Source organism: Neovison vison, chromosome 13 (genome assembly GCF_020171115.1).
Source record: "Neovison vison isolate M4711 chromosome 13, ASM_NN_V1, whole genome shotgun sequence".
Classification (NCBI taxonomy): domain Eukaryota; kingdom Metazoa; phylum Chordata; class Mammalia; order Carnivora; family Mustelidae; genus Neogale; species Neogale vison.
The window spans coordinates 74,182,165-74,202,518 of record NC_058103.1 but is presented as its reverse complement, the minus strand read 5'-3'; the positions used below and the strand labels follow the sequence as shown (position 1 = coordinate 74,202,518).

General features: G+C 38.8%; 1 pseudogene and 1 gene segment (V, D, J or C); both read left to right on the top strand.

Annotated features, from left to right (window-relative positions):
* The first annotated feature begins 3,652 nt into the window (after positions 1–3,652).
* Positions 3,653–7,579, top strand: LOC122894536 (annotated as a pseudogene).
* Positions 7,580–8,591: 1,012 nt separating this feature from the next.
* LOC122894535 lies at positions 8,592–9,167 on the top strand. The segment is given in 2 exon segments: positions 8,592–8,643; positions 8,791–9,167. Coding segments are annotated over 2 exon segments (429 nt in total).
* Positions 9,168–20,354: the final 11,187 nt, after the last annotated feature.

Sequence of the window (20,354 nt, the reverse complement as noted above, 5' to 3'; positions counted from 1 at the left end):
TAATAGTCTTCACTGTTTAATGTATAAAATATGGATGATATAAAAATTTGTTGCAAATGTAGTGGCAAATACATTGAGATAGTCATCATTAAAAGGGAGTAGAAAATTACACATGTTTAAAGTATGTGCTTTTTTCTGCCACCTTTAGGTTGTGGCTGGTATCAGCATTTTAAATACTGAAATATATAATGGGATGGCCCATTTTTACATGTTTACATGACTCTGTGAGGTGATATTTCACTGGGATTTTGATTCATATTTTCCTGATCATTAGTGACATTGCGTATTTTCTCACATACTTGTTGGCAATTTGAGTATCTTCTTTGAAGAAATGTCTATCTAGTCCTTAGACCATTTTTTAAATTTGGCTTATTGGTATTTTTTAAACTATTATTATAGGAGTTCCTTTTATAGTTTGGATATTAGCCATTTATCATATATATGTAGTTTTCAAATATTTTCTTCCACTCTGTAGGATGACTTTTGATGCTGCTGACTGTTTCCTTTGTTGTACTGAGCTTTTTAGTTTGATGTGGTCCCCCTTGTTAGTTTTTGCTTCTGTTCCCTTTGCTTTTGAAGTCACATCATTGATTACTGCTAAAACCAATATTGTGGAACTTCTCTCCTATGTTTTCTTTTCAGAAAAATAACTTTTAGGGTTGCCTGGGTGGCTTAGTATGTTAAGCATTCGACTCTTGATCTAGGTTCAGGTCATGACCTCAGGATTGTGAGACTGATCCTTGTGTCAGGCTCTGGACTGAATGTGGAGCCTGTTTAATATTCTCTCTCTCCCTCTCCCTCCCCCAGCTTGCATGTACTCTCTCTTTTTAAACTAACAAAAAAAAATTCTCTTAGTTTGTGACTTTTTCTATTGTTTTGCTATTTCTGCTGTAATTTTTGTTATTTCCTTCCTTCTCTAGACTTGGAACTTACTTTATTCTTTTCTTAGTTCCTTGATCTGTAAATTAGGTTATTTAGTGAGGATCTTTTGTTAGGATATTAGATCTATATACATAATTCCTAGGGGGAATATCTAAGACAAAGGAACACTTTAATTTAGGAAGCAATGCACTAAAGCATGCATTTAAAAGATAAGCTGTTAAAATGATTAAGATATTTTTATGTGTGGGTATGACTCCAAGATTGTTTTTTGTGAGACATCTCATTTAATAAGATACTAAAATAAATGTGATATGCATAAACAAGACAGTCGAAGTCTCCCTTGATTCAAATTTGCACTTGATTTCTCATGTGGAGAATGGTTATAGACAATTTTGATGATAGTTTCTCAACTTCTCTTAATGGGTTTTTAGAGGCATTAGCAATGTGTGCGTTCAATAGCTCTTAAAGCATTCCCAGTTGTGAAAGAATGGATATATGGGAGACCACTGAAGAATGTGTAGAGGCTGTTACTCACACTTGTTTTTATCCTGTGCTCTATCAAGATGTGAAATTTGCTTAATTTTACTTTCATCCTTTTCTGCAAATCTCAATTTATTCTAGATATTTCATCTCTCCCAGTTTTCTTCTCTCTTCTGTTCTCTTTTCTATTGGAATATTAAATGTTTTAATCTCTTCCTTTCTTCTTTAGATCTTCCCTTTGCAGGAGTAACCTTAATTCGCTAATGAGGTGTTCTCTTAAATAGCTTTGACTGATTCCACAAGACTGACCTTCCTTGGTATCTCTCCTGTGAGTGTGGTGGGTTTAGCAGGTGAAGAAAGGGCTTTAGTCTTTCCACACAGAAACAGCAGGAAAATCCCATCCTATCTGCTCATCTTTCTTGGCTGTTTTCTTTCAACACTTCCACAGATCACCTGGTGCTCATCAGGACAAAGGCACTTCTTCATCTCCTCACCTATTTAACCAATCCCCAGCCCTCTCCCTTCTGGTAACCATCAGTGTGTTCTGTTTAGTTAAGAGTGTGTTCTTCCTTTATCTCACTCTGTCTTATTTTTTCCCTTTATCTTGTTTGGCTTGTTTCTTAAATTCCACAGGAGTGAAATCATATGGTCTTCCTCCAACTGCATTATTTTCCTTATTTTCCCTCATTATTATACTCTTTAGCTCTAACCATGTTATTGCAAGTGGCAAAATTTCATTCTTTTATATGGCTGAGTAATATTCCATTACTCTTTATATATTCTGAAATCTAGTAAACTACCCCAATGAAACTAAAAGTTCAATTAATATTTGTGGGTTTCTTTTGAACTGCAGTAAAGAAATCAAATAAATAGCACAAAATGAGATTTACCGAATTGTTTTCTGATATAATTTTCTTTAAAATTTCACTTTAAAAGTAGGTTTAGGTTTACTTGTAATCCTCATTCAATCTAAGCAATAATCTTCAACTCTGACCATCTGCATTTCCTTCATCAGGAAGTTTGGAATGAATAGGCCTGGGGATCTGTGTCCGAAGGAGTTGCTTGGTCTGAAGGCATCTTAGTTGACCCCTTCAGTCCTCTAGGGGGCACTCTAGTCCTAACAAGAAGCAAAGACTTCCTGGTGGTCCAAGTTTGCACAATTAAAAGAGAGAACAGAAATCATGTGAGCCAGTCCAATTATAGATAGGAAAGGTGGGGAGAAAGTGGGAACCAGGTTTGTGTAAAGCTCATCTAAGGTTTTCAGTTCTGCCATTGCATATCAACTTCAGACATTTGTAGGCCATGTCTCTAGAAATCCATTATAGAGATAATTCTTAGAGACAGGTGACAGGATAGGGATAGTTCTGGACCTTGTGACGGAGGAAATGAGACAGAAAACATTCTGTTACCTGGTATCGGTTGTTATGAATAAAAGCCCCTAAACCTACTGGCATTGAAATTATTTCAAAATCCCCGATATTCTACCATTTTATATATCTCTGCTCAGAGTGGAGGGAACAAGAAAAAAGGGAAAAAAAGGAACAAAAATAGATGGAAAGAAAGAGATAAATATTGACTTTGACCAGCAACATGTGACTTGGCCCGCCTCAGCTATGTGGGTGAAAGAGTATCCACCAGTAGCACAGGAGAGGTGGAGAGGTGGAAATTAAATCAGAGGGGGCATTATGCAGAAATGTATTTTTCACCAACAAAATTCTGGTTGGAATCATTTTTTAATGCAGATGTTGGCTGCCTGTTTTGGTTTCTAGAACTCTCCTGACTTCAAGAAATTGTAGTTACTTCTGCAATACACAATGCATGCTACCAGATAGTTTTCCTTTATCAGTATTTATACATAGCTGAATTCTCACATTGTCTAAGTATGCAGTTTGGGGAATGGAGTGTCTCTTCCCTATGAGTCTTCAAGGTTCTATGTAACCTCCTTTGGGACATTGACACTTCTAGAAGGATCATTTAGCTTTCCTCACATGCTAACCCATAAATCTTACATAAAGTGTTTTCAGAAAAATCCCTTATATCTTCCTTTATTGGAAATTTGGCACCTACCTCTCTGCCTTGCTGGCAAGCACACTTTTGGAGAGATTACTGTGCACTGCTACTGGGTCACTGTGGGTGGAGTCTGGAGTTCTGTGAATGACAGAGCTGAGGTGTGATTGGTGCTCAGTGGTTCTGTTGGAAGCGATTGAGGGTAAGAACACAATTTTTCTGGACCCTGGACTCTACACTCTGCAGACTAGAGTGCTCCTAATATAGCCACTGAAAAAGAAACATGAAGACAGACTGGGGAGCTCTGCTGGGGCTTCTGTGGGTCCATGTTTGCTGTGAGTTGCATTCCTCATGGGTATTGGGTGGAGTCCGCAGCCCAGTGGTGAGGGGAGTGAGCTGACAGAGAACTCCTAGAAGGTCCTACATCATTGGGATTGGTTCTTTGAATATTTTACAGGTTTGAAAATGGCACCGCTGACTCCCCAGTCATATTATTTGTGTTTTTCCCTTTCCACACAGGGGTGAGAGGGATGACGGTGGAGCAGAGCCCTTCAGCCCTGAGCCTCCAGGAGGGAGCCAGCTCTACTCTCGAGTGCAATTTTTCTAGCACAGTGAACAGAGTGCAGTGGTTCCGACAGAATCCTGGGGGCAGCGGCTTCACCTCATTGTTTTCCATGTTTTCGGGGATGAAGCAGAGTGGAAGGTTAACCTGCACAGTGAATACTAAGGATCGGTCCAGCACCCTCCACATCACGGCCTCCCGACTGGAAGACTCAGCCACCTACCTGTGTGCAGGGGAGGCACAGTGCTCCCCGGTGATCTGCAGCCTGCACCCAAACTGCAGCTGCGCCTGCAGCCCCCGCCTCTCCCTGGGGTGGGTATTTGCCCCCACAGCAGCCTTCACATATTTTTAGACTTATGTTACAGCACTTTTTTTTCCTTCTAAATTAGACCTACCAGTGCTTTCAATTCACTTGCTTTTCCTGCCCTTTTCCTTCCCAAAAGCCCTTTGTAGGTAAAAAGTTCTACCATGGAACCTTTGGAGCAAGTGACAGAGATGCCCATATCCAGTACCCTGGGAAGACAGATGTCCTGGCAGCTAGCATATAAATTATTTGTAAATAGCCAAATGGAAAAGGCTTGAAAAAATAGATGGTCATCCAAAATAGAGAGAGTTGACTAAAATTTTTAGTTACCTGTAAATGTTTTACTATCAAAGGATAGTAAAGAGAACATATGTAATGTTTTCTCCAGTCTGTATTCACCATTTTCCCCTTGAAAATACAAATAAAATAAAATAATTTTATTGAGGGTCAGGCGCTCTACTTATCTAATTGCATATATTTTTTATTTTAGTGAGGTAATACCCTGTGAATAAGAACTTTTATTTCATGAGAGAATAAATGAGGATTTTAGAGCATAAGTGCTTTAGTGGAGCTCTTATTATTCTGAAACTTAGTGAATCTGAGGTGACATAAGAGCTTATCCTCTGAGTACCTGATCCAGAAGACACTTTAGAATCACAAAATCTTAATGATTTCCATTGATCAGTTTTTTTTTCGTTTTTTTTTCAATTTATTTATTTTCAGAAAAACAGTATTCATTATTTTTTCACCACACCCAGTGCTCCATGCAATCAGTGCCCTCTATAATACCCACCACCTGGTACCCCAACCTCCCATCCCCCCGCCACTTCAAATTCCTCAGATTGTTTTTCAGAGTCCATAGTCTCTCATGGTTCACCTCCCCTTCCAATTTACCCAAATTCCCTTCTCCTCTCTAACTCCCCATGTCCTCCATGCTATTTGTTATGCTCCACAAATAAGTGAAACCATCTCTTCCAGTCCCGTCCATGTTGCTACAAAAGTTGGGTGTTCATCCTTTCTGATGGAGGCATAATACTCCATAGTGTATATGGACCACATCTTCCTTATCCATTCATCCGTTGAAGGGCATCTTGGTTCTTTCCATAGTTTTTTTTGTTTTTTTTTTCTCCCCAATTTATTTATTTTCAGAAAAACAGTATTCATTATTTTTCACCACACCCAGTGCTCCATGCAAGCTGTGCCCTCTATAATACCCTCCATTGATCAGTTTTATAATACGTTAACATATCACTGATAGAAGTATGTATTTAAGTCTTTTCTAAATAACACCTTGTGTGGACAAGCTTATGAAAATTTTCATTCTGCTCCATGAAAATCATTGCTCTTCCTTGCATTTTGTATGAATTTATTACTCATGATTTTATAACATTATTCCCAGTCTGGGGAAGGGAGAAGACAGCTTTCAGGATTACCCTAAAAGAACCCTTCCCTCTTGCAACCAGAGACAAAGACTGCATGAAATACATCCAGAAAGATTCCAGCAAAAATAGGATTCCAGCCTGCACTGGCTTCTATGTTGAGAGAAGGGCATTGACAAGAAAGCCTGTGCCCCTGAAAATTCAGATGAAGGTAAATGGGCAGATTCCCTGAAGCTGGGAGGAAACTCAGTTTCTTGAGCATGGGACCTGTGCAGTTACACAGCCCCCCAAATCTCCCAAGGAACCCTGACCTTTGATGCTGTGCCCTGTCTTGAAATTAATACTAGTTTTACCTTTATACTTGCCTTTTATAAGTGAGTCCTATAAGTGGGAGGAACAAGTGCCTGAGCAGAGAGGTACATGCGGCACCAGGACACAGGCGGGAACACATGCAGGCTCAGCTTTTGGGTCACAGCAGGCTGTGTGTGAGCTAAGCAGTTGACGGGGCCACCTGTGGTGTCTGTCCCTGCTTTGGACTAGCTGGGGCTTTGACATACAGCCAAGGGTGTAGTAAATAATGTTGGGAAATTACTACAGATTGAAAGTGTGTACCTGGACATTTCATGAAAGCAGTTTGGCAGTTTCTTATGGGACTAAACATATTCTTACCGTATGATGCAACAATGAATTTCCCGAGTATTTTCCCAAAGGGTTTTAAAAATTATGTCCACACAAATTTGTACACAGGTGTTTTATAGCAATTTTATTCATAATTTCCAAAACCTTGAGGTAAGTTACATGTCTTTCAATAAGTGAATGAATAAATAAATGGTGGTACATCCAAACAATGGAATATGATTTGCTGCTAAAAAGAAATGAGCCATGAAGCCATGAAGACATAAGGGAAACCTGTATGCATTTTACTAAGTGAATACAGCTGATCTTCAAAGGCTAGGTAGGGTATGATTCTGATCCTATGACTTTTTGGAAAAGGCAAAACTAAGGAGGGAGTAAAAGATTGCGGTTTTCAAAGGTTGAGGGGAGCAGCAGGGATGAAGAGCACAGACAATACTTAGTGTAGTGAGCCTAGTCTCTGTGATACTATAATGGTGGATACATACTTACATTTGTTCACACCCATAGAATGCACAGTAGCTGGAGTGAACCCTAGATAAACTCTGGGCTTTGGGTTATATGATCTGGCAGCTCCTTCACTGTGAAAATTGTCCAGGGGAGGTTGATAATAGGAGAGGCTATACCTGTGTGGGGGCAGGAGTTGCATCGGATACCCAGTACATCAGCCTTGTTTTTCTTTGAACCTAGTCGAGATGGTTGAAAATAAGAGAGTCCTTAAAAAATTAAATTGAGAGACATGAAACTAATAAGTATGAAGAGTTAAAACATTTTTGATAAATGATTCCTCTAGAAACTTTACCTAATGAGAATTTTTCCTTGCTTTTTGAAAGATGTTCCCAAGTTTTCATTTTGGAATGATCTCAAAAATTGTGTAGATATCCATGGCTGGAAATAAGGAAACTCCAAAGTAAAGTTTCAAGGAGAAAGCCAGAATCCAAAAAGAAATTAAGCTGTCTTAAAAAGTACTTCTCTCCCCCTCTAGGTTGTTTCAACTGCCAACATTCTTTCTTTCTTCTGTAAGATATATAAATTATATGTTTTATATATATATATATATGTGTGTGTGTGTGTGTGTGTGTATCTCATATATATATGAGATACATCTCCAGAAGAATATCCTGCCTTCACATGGCTCAGCCATGAATCCCCCTGATCTCACTGCCTGTGAAGAACTTTCACTCAGTGAATAAATCCCATTTTATTACATTTTCATATGGATTTAGCTCTCCTTGATACATTATTGATCTTCTAGAAGAAATGAAAATCCTGATAGGATTTCATCCTGAGGATCGTATCTCTGCTTCTGAAGATGCCTCTGTCATTGGCTAAGATCAACCTCAGACATACTCGGTCATCTGTGGCTGTGAAAATAGTCTTGGAGTTCCATGATGCAGGCAATTTCACCCACTCTGACACTTGTCCACAGTGCATACCACCAGTCATCAACAAATATTTGTTTTGTTATATAGTACAAAAGAAATTTAAAGCTGGAAGTGCTCTTAGAAATTCTTGAGTCCAACTTCATTTACACATCAGAGACTGTAACCAAGATAACAGTAAGAAACAATTAGGTATTGAATGAGTGAGGCGGGAAAGAAAGTGGGTTTCCTCACTTCCTCTTTGACATTAAACATTTTGACTGTTGGTACCGTCAGCTCTCTGGGAATCCCAAGGTCTGGAGCAAGACCAGAGGAGGAATAGTCTGAAAAAAGAGGCATTTGAAATATCAAATGACCTTCTCTCTCTTACTCTAATTTTTGGCTTCTATGTTCCTTTTACAAATGGTTTTTCTCTGTAACAGACAAATGAGGACAATAGGTTTGGCAGAAAGGGAAGAGTTTCCATTTTCTTTGTTTAAGAGACTGAATCTTGATTCTTTCCTGAGTTCAAACATGGACACCAGCCCATCACTGAATAAATAGCAATAGCATCTACCTCTTTCCAAATTACTAACAGTGACTCAGCAGTGTGCAGGCATGTAAACCTTGATCTCCATGTTCTTACTGTACAGTTCATCCCTGATCTAAGATATAATTTCCTTGAACGATTGCTGCCTTAATGCATGTGAGTCCCTCAGAGGCACAGGTTAAGAGAACATTTCCCCAGCAAATTCATAAAGATGTGACCACAAGATGGCAGTGCACCTGTGCTGATGCAGAATACATGGAGGGTTCATTTTAGTACATCTGATGGACTAGACTATGGCAGAAGCAGATCCTTTTTCTTATTGGCTGGTAACAGTGTGGGAAGTTACTCTGTTAGAGAAAAGAAGGGACAGCCTGATAAGAGAAGGCGCTGAGCTGGCTGGAGGCTACAATTCTGAACCTAACTGGGAGGAACCATGAAGACATCCATGGGAGCTTTAATCATGTTCTTGTGGCTGCAGCTGAACTGTGAGTTCAGAGTATATTAGTGGATATTCTTCAGAAGTCAAGACTGGCTTTACTCGGGTTTCCTCCACTTAGTGTCGAAAAACAGCATTCTGAAGCACAATAACCTGGAATCTCTTCTCCTTTCTCTGACCTTTTCTTTCTGCACAGGGTTCAGCCAGGGAGAGAATGTGGAGCAGCATCCTTCTACCCTAAGTGTCCAGGAGGGAAGCAGCTCTGTTATCAACTGCAGTTATTCAGACAGTACTTCAGACTACTTCCCCTGGTATAAGCAAGAACTTGGAAAAGGTCCCCAGCTCCTTACATACATTCGTTCAACTGTGGCCACAAAAGAAGACCAAAGACTCACTCTTTCATTGAATAGGACGGCCAAACGTTTCTCCCTGCACATCAGAGACACCCAGCCTGAAGACTCAGCTGTGTACTTCTGTGCAGCAAGCACACATTGCTTCCCACGCACCTGCTGCCTCCACTCACACCTGGGATCGGGGCAGCCCCTGGCCTCTGACACAGACTTTCAAGGATAGGTTTTGTACTGTTGTTTGTCTGTAGGTGGAAGCTAACATGTTAGACTATTAAGATGGAGATGACCCAAACACGGTGAAAACATTTTGTTGGATGATTCTTGTTTTTGGGTTCTTGAAGTGATTTAATAATGTTTTATTTTGAAATTCAAGTTTTCAGGATGACTTCACATTTGCTATTCAGACTCCTCACCTACAAATAACCAGTAATACAGTCCTTATTATGGATGGCTACTTAATACTGTGTTTCAAAGTAAAATTTATAATTTTTCAATTCTAAAACATTACATGTCAAATAGAGAAATACAGAAAGTGCAAATTTGAAAGTGATAATTCTGTAATCACATAATATTGCTAATATTCCTTTTAGGCTAAAAATTATTATGATTAGGATCATGATTTTTTTCACTTTATGTATTTTGATTTGATTATTACACTTCATCAAGTCTTTCCCTCAAACATCTGCTTTTTTAAAAACTACTTTTTTAAGTTTTCATTTAACATGTGCTTTAATATAGCTCTGTGGTATATTTTAATTAATTACACTTTCAAATCAATTTTGTTCCTCTGTATTTGGGGCAATATTTGACAGCCATTTCTTTTTCTTAAAAAGATTTTATGTGTTTATTTGAGAGAGAGAGAAAAAAATAGAGTGCAAGTATGAGTGGAAGGAGAGGCACAGGGAAAGGGAGAAGCAGATTCCTCTCTCAGCTTGGAGCAGGATCCTGGGAACCTGAGATCATGACACGACCTGAAGTCAGCTGCCTGGTTTACTGAGCCACCCACACACCCCTTGACTACCATTTCTATGTGCTTTGATTAATGTCTTGTTCAAAAATTGTGCCCCAGTTTTTCCAAGCACACAGGGGGTAAGTACTGTTTGTGTGTTTAAGGGGAATTTAGATAGGGAGTGATCTGACAATGTGAGCTTCAGATAAAGCTCAGAAATCTGTTCTCATTTACACAATTCTGTATGTATCTGTTCACAATAATTGTCTCATACAATTTAGGACACAGAATTTTGTATTTCATTCATTTCTATATTTTCAGTACCTAGGAAAACTTTCCCACATAATTGACTATCAATAGATGATAACAAAAGAAGGAAAGGACAATTCTGTTACTGACTCATAATTTTAAACTAAGCTTTCTGTTTGAATTATATTTATAAATTAATTTGAAAAAATAAAAGTCTTTAAAGTGTATGTGATTATTTGATTGTTTGAGTACATAGTGTTTCTTTCCATTTTTATATCTCTCTTAATGATGTTCTGCTCTTAGAAGATTATTCAATTTATTCTTGAACTTGTAATTTTTTGTTATCATAATGAGACTTGATTTCTGAGATATATGGGAAAATTTTTGTATGCATGTGTCAACTGCCTTACTATTAGTAGATTGCATAAAGGCATTTGGACTAATATTCGCTTCAGAACTGAGCACACAAAGCATGGAAGCTTACTGTGGTTCAACTGAGGTAAGGGAAAAATGTAAAGTTAAAGGATTATAACATAGTTACCAAACTCTGGTGTCTATTCTGGCCTTTCTGAACACAGCTGAGCCGTGGAAACTAAACAGTAAGGAGAAGACCTCGGTGACAGGATCTATTGTCTGAGGGCTGCAACCTGAACTCTTCAACAAAGAATGATTAGATTTTTCTGCTTTTGGCTCTGTACATAGGTATCTGTAGAGACATGGGTAGTGAGGAGGAACACTGGCATAACAATAGATACACTGAAAGAGCTACAGTGAATGTCTAAACACTGCCTTCCTGTCATGTGATCTATTTCTACCTTAGATGAAAGAGCAGTATACATAGTGTGAGGATTCATCATTCCTAATCTTATATTGTTTCCATAATCCATTACATGAAGTATTTTCATGTAGGTGCCACCCAACTACTTTCATCACAGATGCAATGAATGTACATATCATAGTAGGTTAAACCATTAATCTTCATTTCAATATAAAATCTGATTTTCAGTTTGAAGTGGCAGGGGGGTGGGAGGTTGGGGTACCAGGTGGTGGGTATTATAGAGGGCACGGCTTGCATGGAGCACTGGGTGTGGTGAAAAAATAATGAATACTGTTTTCTGAAAATAAATAAATTGGAAAAAAATTTTTAAAAATCTGATTTTCAGATGTAATTGTTTCCAAGTTAAGGGTTGTATAATGCAAAAGGATGTTGGGTAGTGAGACTTTCCCTGGCACATGAAGAACTATGACATGACCCACACAACTTGGTACACCAAGATACCATGTTTCCTATTCTGGGGCCACAGCAGCACATACACAGGAATCCTTCCCTCACCCTGTCAGGCTCCCCTCACAATGACAAACTCTGATACAGAAGAAGAAGAAGGAGAAGGAGAAGGAGGAGGAGGAGGGGGAGGGGGAGGCGGGGAAAGGGGAGGAAGAAGAGGAGAAGGGGGAGGAGGGGGAGGAGGAGCGGGGGTAGGAGGAGGAGCTGGAGCGGAAGGAGGAGGAGGAGAACTCAAACATGTTGCTCCCCAGCCTTCTCCAGGTGTTTGTGGTTTCCATGTGGCTAGGTGGGGAGAACCCTTGTTGGAATGTTCCTCCTCTATGTCCTAAAACGGGATGATGGGCAGTGTCTTGTGGGTGTTGTGGGAAGGAGGGATAATAACTTGTAAACTACAATTTCTTTGTGCCACATCACTTATTCTGACACCCCTAATTCCATGTTTTTTCCTTCAGGATCCAGTATTGCCCAGAAGGTAGCTCGAGCCCAACCAGCGAAGTTAGTGCTAGAGAAGGGGGCTGACATTCTGAAAAGCACATATGACCCTAGTGATCTAAGTGATAGTCTATGGTGGTAGAAGTAGCCCAGCTGTGGAGTGATGATATTCCTATTCATCAGGGTTCTTAGAACCAGCAATATGCTATCCTCCTAAGGGGACTAAAGGGCCTCTTCTCTGTTTGTTCCATCTTATTAACACCTCTAGCATAGGTGTGCTCAGTTTGCACACTGGAGGTTTACCTGCTTCTCACCAGTCTTATCCACAAATGATCATAATTAGGGACTCTTAGGGGGACACTGTGAAGGAGCAGAGTATGAATTTTTCTCTTTGTCTGTCCCTGCCCTTAACTTCAACACTTCTTCAAAAGCACTTTTTGCCAACATGTGGCTCAGTTTGCGTACTTCCAAACCCTGGGGTTTGAACAGTGTTTCACACTCCAAAATCATCATTCTCTCCATTTCCCTCCTTCCACCTCTAACCCCATTCCTGCAGTGCCTTAAAATTTGGATAGTAATAGATGGTTGATAATTGGTCTTGCATTGTAACACCCTCTTATATTTACTTAGAAGGCATACAAGTAAAATAGAAATCTTATCAAGAAACTCCTCAAACTTTTTTAATCACAAACTTTTACCATTTTAACCTACTATTTACCATTTTAACAATTTTCAAGTGTACAAATCAGTAGTATTAAATACATTGACATTGTTGTTCAAGCAGCACCACCATTGATTTCTGGAATTCTTTCCATCTTTAAAAACTGGATATTTGTGCTCATTAAACAATAACTCTCCATTACTCCATCCTTCCAGTCCCTGGAAACTGCCATTCTGCTTTTCTTGCCATGAGTTTGACTGCTTTAGATACCTCATGGAGGTGGAATTATGCAGTGTTGGCCATTTTGTGACATTTCATTTAACATAATGACTGCAGGGTTCTTCCTTGTTGAATCACATGACAGAATCTCTTTCCTTTTAAGGCTGAATAATATTCCAGTGTATGTCATACCACATTTTATTTTTCTATTCCAATCTGTTGATATACTTTTGGGTTACTTCTACCTTTTGGTAGAAACAGAAATTCATAAACATCTCAATAATCTGGGTACATAGCCAAATTCTTTCAATTTTTGAGTATATACCAGATCTGGATTGCTGGATCAACGAAGGCACCCAGGTGCCCCCCCACTCTTGGTTTTGGGCTCAAGTACGATCTCAGGGTCTTGAGATTGAGTCCTGCATCAGACTGAAATCTTGGCATGGAGTCTGCTTTCCCTCTCCCTCTGTCTTGGGCCCTCCCCTCTTTCTTTCCTCTCTCTCTCCCTCAAATAAATACAAAACTATATTTTTTAAAAAGAATCTGAGATCATTTTGTGGAATTCAACTTCACTTATGATGTTTCTTCTATCTAGAATTCATATATTTCATTATTGAATGATTCTGATTTTCCAGAATATTTGACTATTAAAATTATTGACTATAAAAAAGTATGACTTTTACTCTGGAAAACTTTCATTAAAAAGATAGTATTCCTTACAGTTGTTAACTTTTATGACCAAGTAATATGGTGTTTCAAGTAAAGGCCATTTGTTCATTTTTGTTTAATTTAACAAATATTCAGGGAGTGCTTTAAAAATTACAATCACAGCTCTAAATATTGCGGTACAGTGCCAAAAACACAGAATCACTCAGCAAAGGACCTGGTTTCCTATTACCTTTTCCATATTCAACTCCAACTCCTTTCCTGGCAGCCAGTGGGTTATAGGCCGGCCCACATGGACACATGAGAATATGAAGTAAAATGCTTTAGAAGATTGCTATCCTCCAGCTACAGAAATTCCCTGGGATGCTGTGTTAAAGAACTTCCATACCAGGTAGTGTCTTAAGAACAAAATAGACCTGAGAAGTCAGGACTGCTGTTGTTCAGACTTCCAAGGGCCACCTGAAGCCCAGCATGTGCCTCATGAAGTCAGGGTTAAACAGATGGCCGACTTGGGGAGGATTCTGGCCAACATGCACGCATTTCAGTCCCTGTCCACCAGAGGGTGCAGCTTCCTACCACAATCACATTTCCTGTGTGAAATGTGGGCTTCCACTGATCATTTCTCTGTCACTCCAACCTTTCTTCATGGTAAGAATGAGGAACATTTTTTAGGTGACGTTCCAGAGATGAAGTGTTCTCCAGGCTTCGTGACTGTGGTAGTCTTAATGCTTGGTAAGTACAATGCCTCTTAAAATTTGGATTCTTTCTTCCATTGTGTCAGCAAAACCTTTAACCATAATTTTATCCAAGAACTTTATGTCCAAGGTGACACAGATATCTTTTTTTTTCCTCAGGACAAACACATGGAGACTCAGTGACTCAGACTGAGGGTCAAATGACCCTCTCCGAAGAAGCTTCCCTGACTATAAACTGTACTTTTTCAACAACATGGTCCCCCACTCTTTTTTGGTATGTCCAATATCCAGGAGAAGGTCTAGAGCTCCTCCTGAAAGCCTTGAAGGACAAAGAGACGAAACACAACAAAGGTTTTGAAGCTACCTTCAACAGCAAATCCAAATCCTTCCATTTGGAGAAAGGCTCAGTGCAAGCATCAGATTCAGCTGTGTACTACTGTGCCATGAATGACACAGTGACGGGGACTGTAGGGGGAGCTGAGTACAAACTCTGAGCAGAACAGGGCCCTGGAAGCTGAGTGTCTCTGCCTGATCCATTCTGGTTTCAGCGGAGTCTGTGGTTGTTTGTCCCTCAGTGTGTGGTTGGAACAAAAATCATACAAACAACTAGAGCACAGGAACCAGAAGTAACATTCCCCAACCCCAGCTGTTCCTTAGTGACATTGAGAACAGTTTGATGCCAAGAGTTCCTCAGCCAGAGCGTAAGTAATTTCAAGGTAGAACCACATAACAATGAAGTGGTCTCTTGCTCATCCTTGCAGTGAGAATTCAGCCCCACAAGTTTGAATCTGAGATCAAACTTGAATCTGAGATCATTTTGTGTTGTTGTGTGTGTTGTTGTGTCTATGACTCTTTTAGAGAGACATGGTACGTCTGAGAAGGTGGTGATGCCTAATGTCTTCCTGACAGAATATGGCAGGAGAGGTGATGGGAGAGCTTCAGCCCCAAACCAGGATTTATTAGAGAAGGAAGGGAAGGGAGGAAAAGAGGAGGAACATGTGAACCTGAGCAAGGAAAATAGAAGGCAGAGACCTCTGCCCTGCTTTCTCCTCTAGTAAATCAGGTGACAGACTCAGGCTGATATTTAAAATGAAGTGGTGGGTACAGAAACAGAATGGAGGAAGTGGCTCCTGTCCTGGCCAGTAAAATAGATCAGTTGACTTTCTGACAGTAAGAACTCAAGTGAGATCCTTTTTAGTACCCATGTGAGAAGTGTGAGAGAAAATGGTCTTGCACTGAAGTTTCCTAGCAGTATAGATGGGTAGGTGACACTGGGAGGGAAATCCTTTAAATTTCTCTAACTCCTGTTTTGCACCCTCTCCCAGAGGGCCATAATCATGGGATTGGGTAAATGTTTAGGAGTCAGTGAAGTTATGTAATGAATAATAGAAAAACAGTGTATGTATTGCAGTACAATACTTTGCCAAAAATGTTGCAATATTCTTTATTTTTAAAATGTTATTTATTTTATTTAAAAATTTTTTTTAAATATTTTTAAGAATTTATTTATTTATTTTAGAGCAAGAGTGAATGATAGCCAGAGGCTTGGGTGGAGGGAGTGTGGGAGAAGGAATGAAAATCTCAAGCAGACTCCTCACTGAACAGGGAACCTAACACGGGGCTTGATTTCATAATCCTGAGATCATGACCTGAGCCGAAAGCGAGAGTGAGTCGCTTAACCATCTGAGCCCCCCAGGTGCCCTGTAATCTTTAATTATTATCCACTTCAGTAGATTTTATGAATGAGCTATGATCAAAATATTAATATATTTATATATATTAGTATATATTCTTGGTTTAAATTAATTTTTTATTTAAATGGTTTAAAATATAAACTTTTTAAAAACTTCTATAAATATAAATGCACGTCAAAATGTACTTCAAACAATTGAAAAGAATATATAATAAGAATTTTTCTCTGACACTGGGATATAATGGCAGACTAGGGGTGCCGGCTGGTTCAGAAGGCAGAGCTGCAACTCTGGATCTTGTGGTTGTAAGTTCAAGACCCATGTTGAGTGTTGAGACTACTTAGAAATAAAATCTTTTTTAAAAAACCATGGTAGACTAATAATGCATGTTTACATCTTGATTTTTCTAAAGCTCTATTAAAAATATAGTAAAGACATCTTAAAGGGCAGAAAGCTGCAAACACAGAGAGAAACAGGACAGAAGCTATCAGCAGGCAGCGAAGTCAACCAGCTTTAGAAAATGAGCTGTTTATGGGGAAAAGCAAACTTGCATGAAAAACTAGATAAGGAGAAACCCAGGCCTCCTGTGGAAGCACCTCAGTGTTTGCTCTGCCTCCTGGGAAGGGTCAGGGAAAAGAAGTACCACGCATTTTTGGATAATTGAGGAAGATGGTGCTGCCTACGTGGGTGGGTATGTACATATGTGAGTGTGTGTGTGTGTGTGTTGAAGGTATTGGGGTGGAGGGAATAAACTAGGTGAGCCACGTGAGAAAATTTTAAGTCACAGAACAACCATGCACTACACAGCCCTTTATAAGAAGCAATGATCACTTCTAATCTCAGCACAAGACTGCAAGTTGGTCTTTGAGGAATTGAGAAGAGTACATAAAAACTTCCCACACATCTTGTGTATTACTAAACTTTTAAAATTTTGCTCACCAGTTCAACTTTCCTTTTCTTAAAGAAATTCTTCCCTTCCTCCCTGTAACCTCTGACAACCACCGATGTTTTTATTGTCTCTATAGTTTTACCTTTTCCAGAATGTCATATAGTGGATATCAAACAGAATGCAACCTTTGCAGATTGGCTTCTTTCACTTAGAAATATGCATGTAATTTTCCTCCACGTCTTCCCATGGTTTGATGGCTCATTTCTTTTCAGAACTGAATAAGATTCCCTTATCTAGCTGTGCTATAGTTTGCTTACCCTTTCTTCTACTGATGACATCTTGGTTGCTTTCATGTTTTGCCAATAATAAATAAAGCTGCTACAAATATTTTTGTACAAGTTTTTTGTAGACAGAAGTTCTCCAGCCATTTGGGAAACACTAAAGATTGTCATTGCTAGATGATATGGTAGGAGTGTGATTAGCTATGTAAGAACCTTCTATGCTTGTGTTCCAAGTAGGCTGTACCATTGTGCATTCCCATCAGCCACAAATGAAGTTTCTTGTTGCTAGACATCCTTGTCCATGTTAAAATAAAAACCAAACTGAGCAGCCTTGAAAGTTCTCTGGGCAAAGATTACTTCCCAAATCAGCTTAGTCTACAAATAAAGCTTAATTTAGTTTTTTTTGTTGAATTAACTTTACCTGCATCATTTTTTGCTCTGCCTCTGGAAATCATAAGCAAAACTTGAACTGTTTCCCAGGTTTGACGTGAGGTACTAATTTTGGATTAATTAATTTCGGATTAATTTCGGATATCGTTTACAGCAACTCTGATATAACTAATCACCAGCAAGAAGATAGACTCCTGGTGGCCTCACTATACAAATTGCTTTCTAACAATATACTCCTGGGCCTCATTCCATGTTTTGGTTTGAGTGTTCCCAGTTCATGAACTGTCTTTTTGGTGTGTGCATGACGCTTTTACTAATTAACACCTTGGTTTAAGTCATTGGATTGACCTAGGCTATTTCTGAATTTTTGACACCAGCATTTGGTGGTGTTAGTGTTTTGGATTTTGACCATTTTGATACCTGTGGTTTCTTACTTTTTTTAAAATTTAAGTTGTATCATGCAAAGAATACTTAACATGAGATTTAGCCTCTTAAAATTTAGGTATACAATACATGATTGTTGGTGTGGGTACAATGTTGTACAGCAACTCTGTATTCTTTCATATGCTGTATTAGTAATTCTCCATTACCCAATAGACAGAGCTCATGGCAACCAAATTTTTATTCACTCTTTCATTCTATGAATTTGACTATCACAGATACCACATTTAGGTGAAATCATCCACTATTTGTTTTACGGTTACTGGCTTATTTCAGTTATCATAATGTCCTCAAGATTCATCCATATGGCTTCATATTGTCAGATTTCCTTTTTCTTTTTCCTCTTAAGGCAGGGTAGTACACTACTTCTATATATGCACCACTTCTATATATACACCACACTTTCTTTATCCATTCATCTGTCTTTGGGCATTGATGTTGTTTCCCCATCTTGGCTCTTGGGAACAGTGTTGGCAATGAAAAAAGGAGTGCTTAATATCTCTTCAAGATCCTGATTGAAATTCTTTTTGATATGTACTCAGAAGTGGGATTACTGGATTATATACGGTGGTTCTCTTTTTAACTTTTTCACAACCTCTTATATTGTTTTCCATGGTTGCAGCATTGTGCATTCCCACCAACGGTGTGCAAGTGTTCCAATCTCTTCACATCCTCGGCAACACCTGAATTTTGTGTTTCTGATAATAGCCATCAAGTTTTTTTAAAAAAATATAAACTATGGATGATATCAAAGAATTTATTGTAAATGTAGAGGCAAATACATTGAGATAGTCATCATTAAGTAGAGGCAAATACATTGAGATAGGCATCATTAAAAAGGAACAAAATTACACGTTTATAGTATGTATTTTTTTCTCCCACGTTTAAGTTGTGGCTAATACCATTTTAAATACTGAAGTACCAAATAGGGTGGTCCTTTTTTACATAATTGCATGACTGAAGGAGGTGATATTTCACTGCGGCTTTTTTTTTTAATTTTTTTTTCAATTTATTTATTTTCAGAAAAACATTATTCATTATTTTTTCACCACACCCAGTGCTCCATGCAAGCCGTGCCCTCTATAATACCCACCACCTGGTACCCCAACCTCCCACCCCCCGCCACTTCAAACCCATCAGATTGTTTTTCAGAGTCCATAGTCTCTCATGGTTTACCTCCCCTTCCAATTTACCCAAATTCCCTTCTCCTCTCTAACGCCCCTTGTCCTCCATGCTATTTGTTATGCTCCACAAATAAGTGAAACCATATGATAATTGACTCTCTCTGCTTGACTTATTTCACTGCAGCTTTGATTGCATTTTCCTGATAATCAGTGACATTGGGTATTCACTCACACACTTGTTGGCTATTCGAATGTCTTCTTTAAAGAAACGTCTATTCTAGTCCTTAGACCATTTTTAATTGGCTTACTAGTTTTCTTAAAAACTATTATTGTAGGAGTTATTATATTGTTTGGATATTAAACCCTTATCATGTATGTAGTTTGCAAATATTTTCTCGAACTCTGTAGGATGACTTTTGATGCTGTTTATTGTTTTCCTTCTTATGCTGACTTTTTTAGTTTCGTTTGTTTTTTTAGCCTTTGTTGTATTTTCTTAGATCTTCTCTTTGTAAGGGCTAATTAGTTTGCTAGCTAGGTCTTCTCTTAGATGCCTTTTGACTGTCTCTTGGGCAGAACTGACAGTTCTTTGGGTTCTTCCTTTGGATGTAGTGGATTTAGTAGATGAGGAGAGGACTTTAGAATATGCACGCTGGGACAGCAAGAAAATATCATCCTATCTGCTCATGTTTGTTGGTTGTTTGCTCTCAGGTTTGTTTCTTAAGCAATATGGAGAAATAGTTTTAAATTTTGATTCAATTTGGGGCACCTGGGTCGCTCAGTCAGTTAAACAGCTGCCTTCGGCTCAGGTTGTGATCCCGGGTTCCTTGGATCAAGCCCCGCCATCAGGCTCCCTGCTCAGTGGGAGCCTGCTTCTCCCTCTGCCTGCCACTCTGCCTACTTGTGCGCTCTCTCTCTCTCTGTCAAATAAATAAATAAAATATTTAAAAATTTTTGATTCACAATTATCATACAATCTCTCTCACATGAGGAATAATTTCTTTTTAATCTATGTTCTGATTACTAAATATTTGAACTTGTTTCTAATATTTTGGTTTTGTTCCATATGCTTTTGCCTCTTTCATTTATTTTCCCTTCTGTTGCATTGACAGAACTTTCACTTTTTCTCTGCTGATTTGAAAAAAGCAAAATGTGCTTCCATATTATTGACAATATTCTCAAATCGTGTGTGGGGGTGTGTGTGCAGGTGTTTACATTTTTTCTGTGTTTAATTTTGTTCTGTAATATTTTTTCCTTGTATATACATACCACTGCTTCTCCTTGGGTGTGCTTTTTCTCTTGCTGATTTGCTATATTTGGAAAACCTCAGTGAATAGTTAGAGCAAACTATACACTATCTCTGTATCAGGACAGAATTTCAGAAAGAGTTTATCAAATGAGCTGATAAACTCCAGTTTTAATGCACATTAAGAAAAAAATA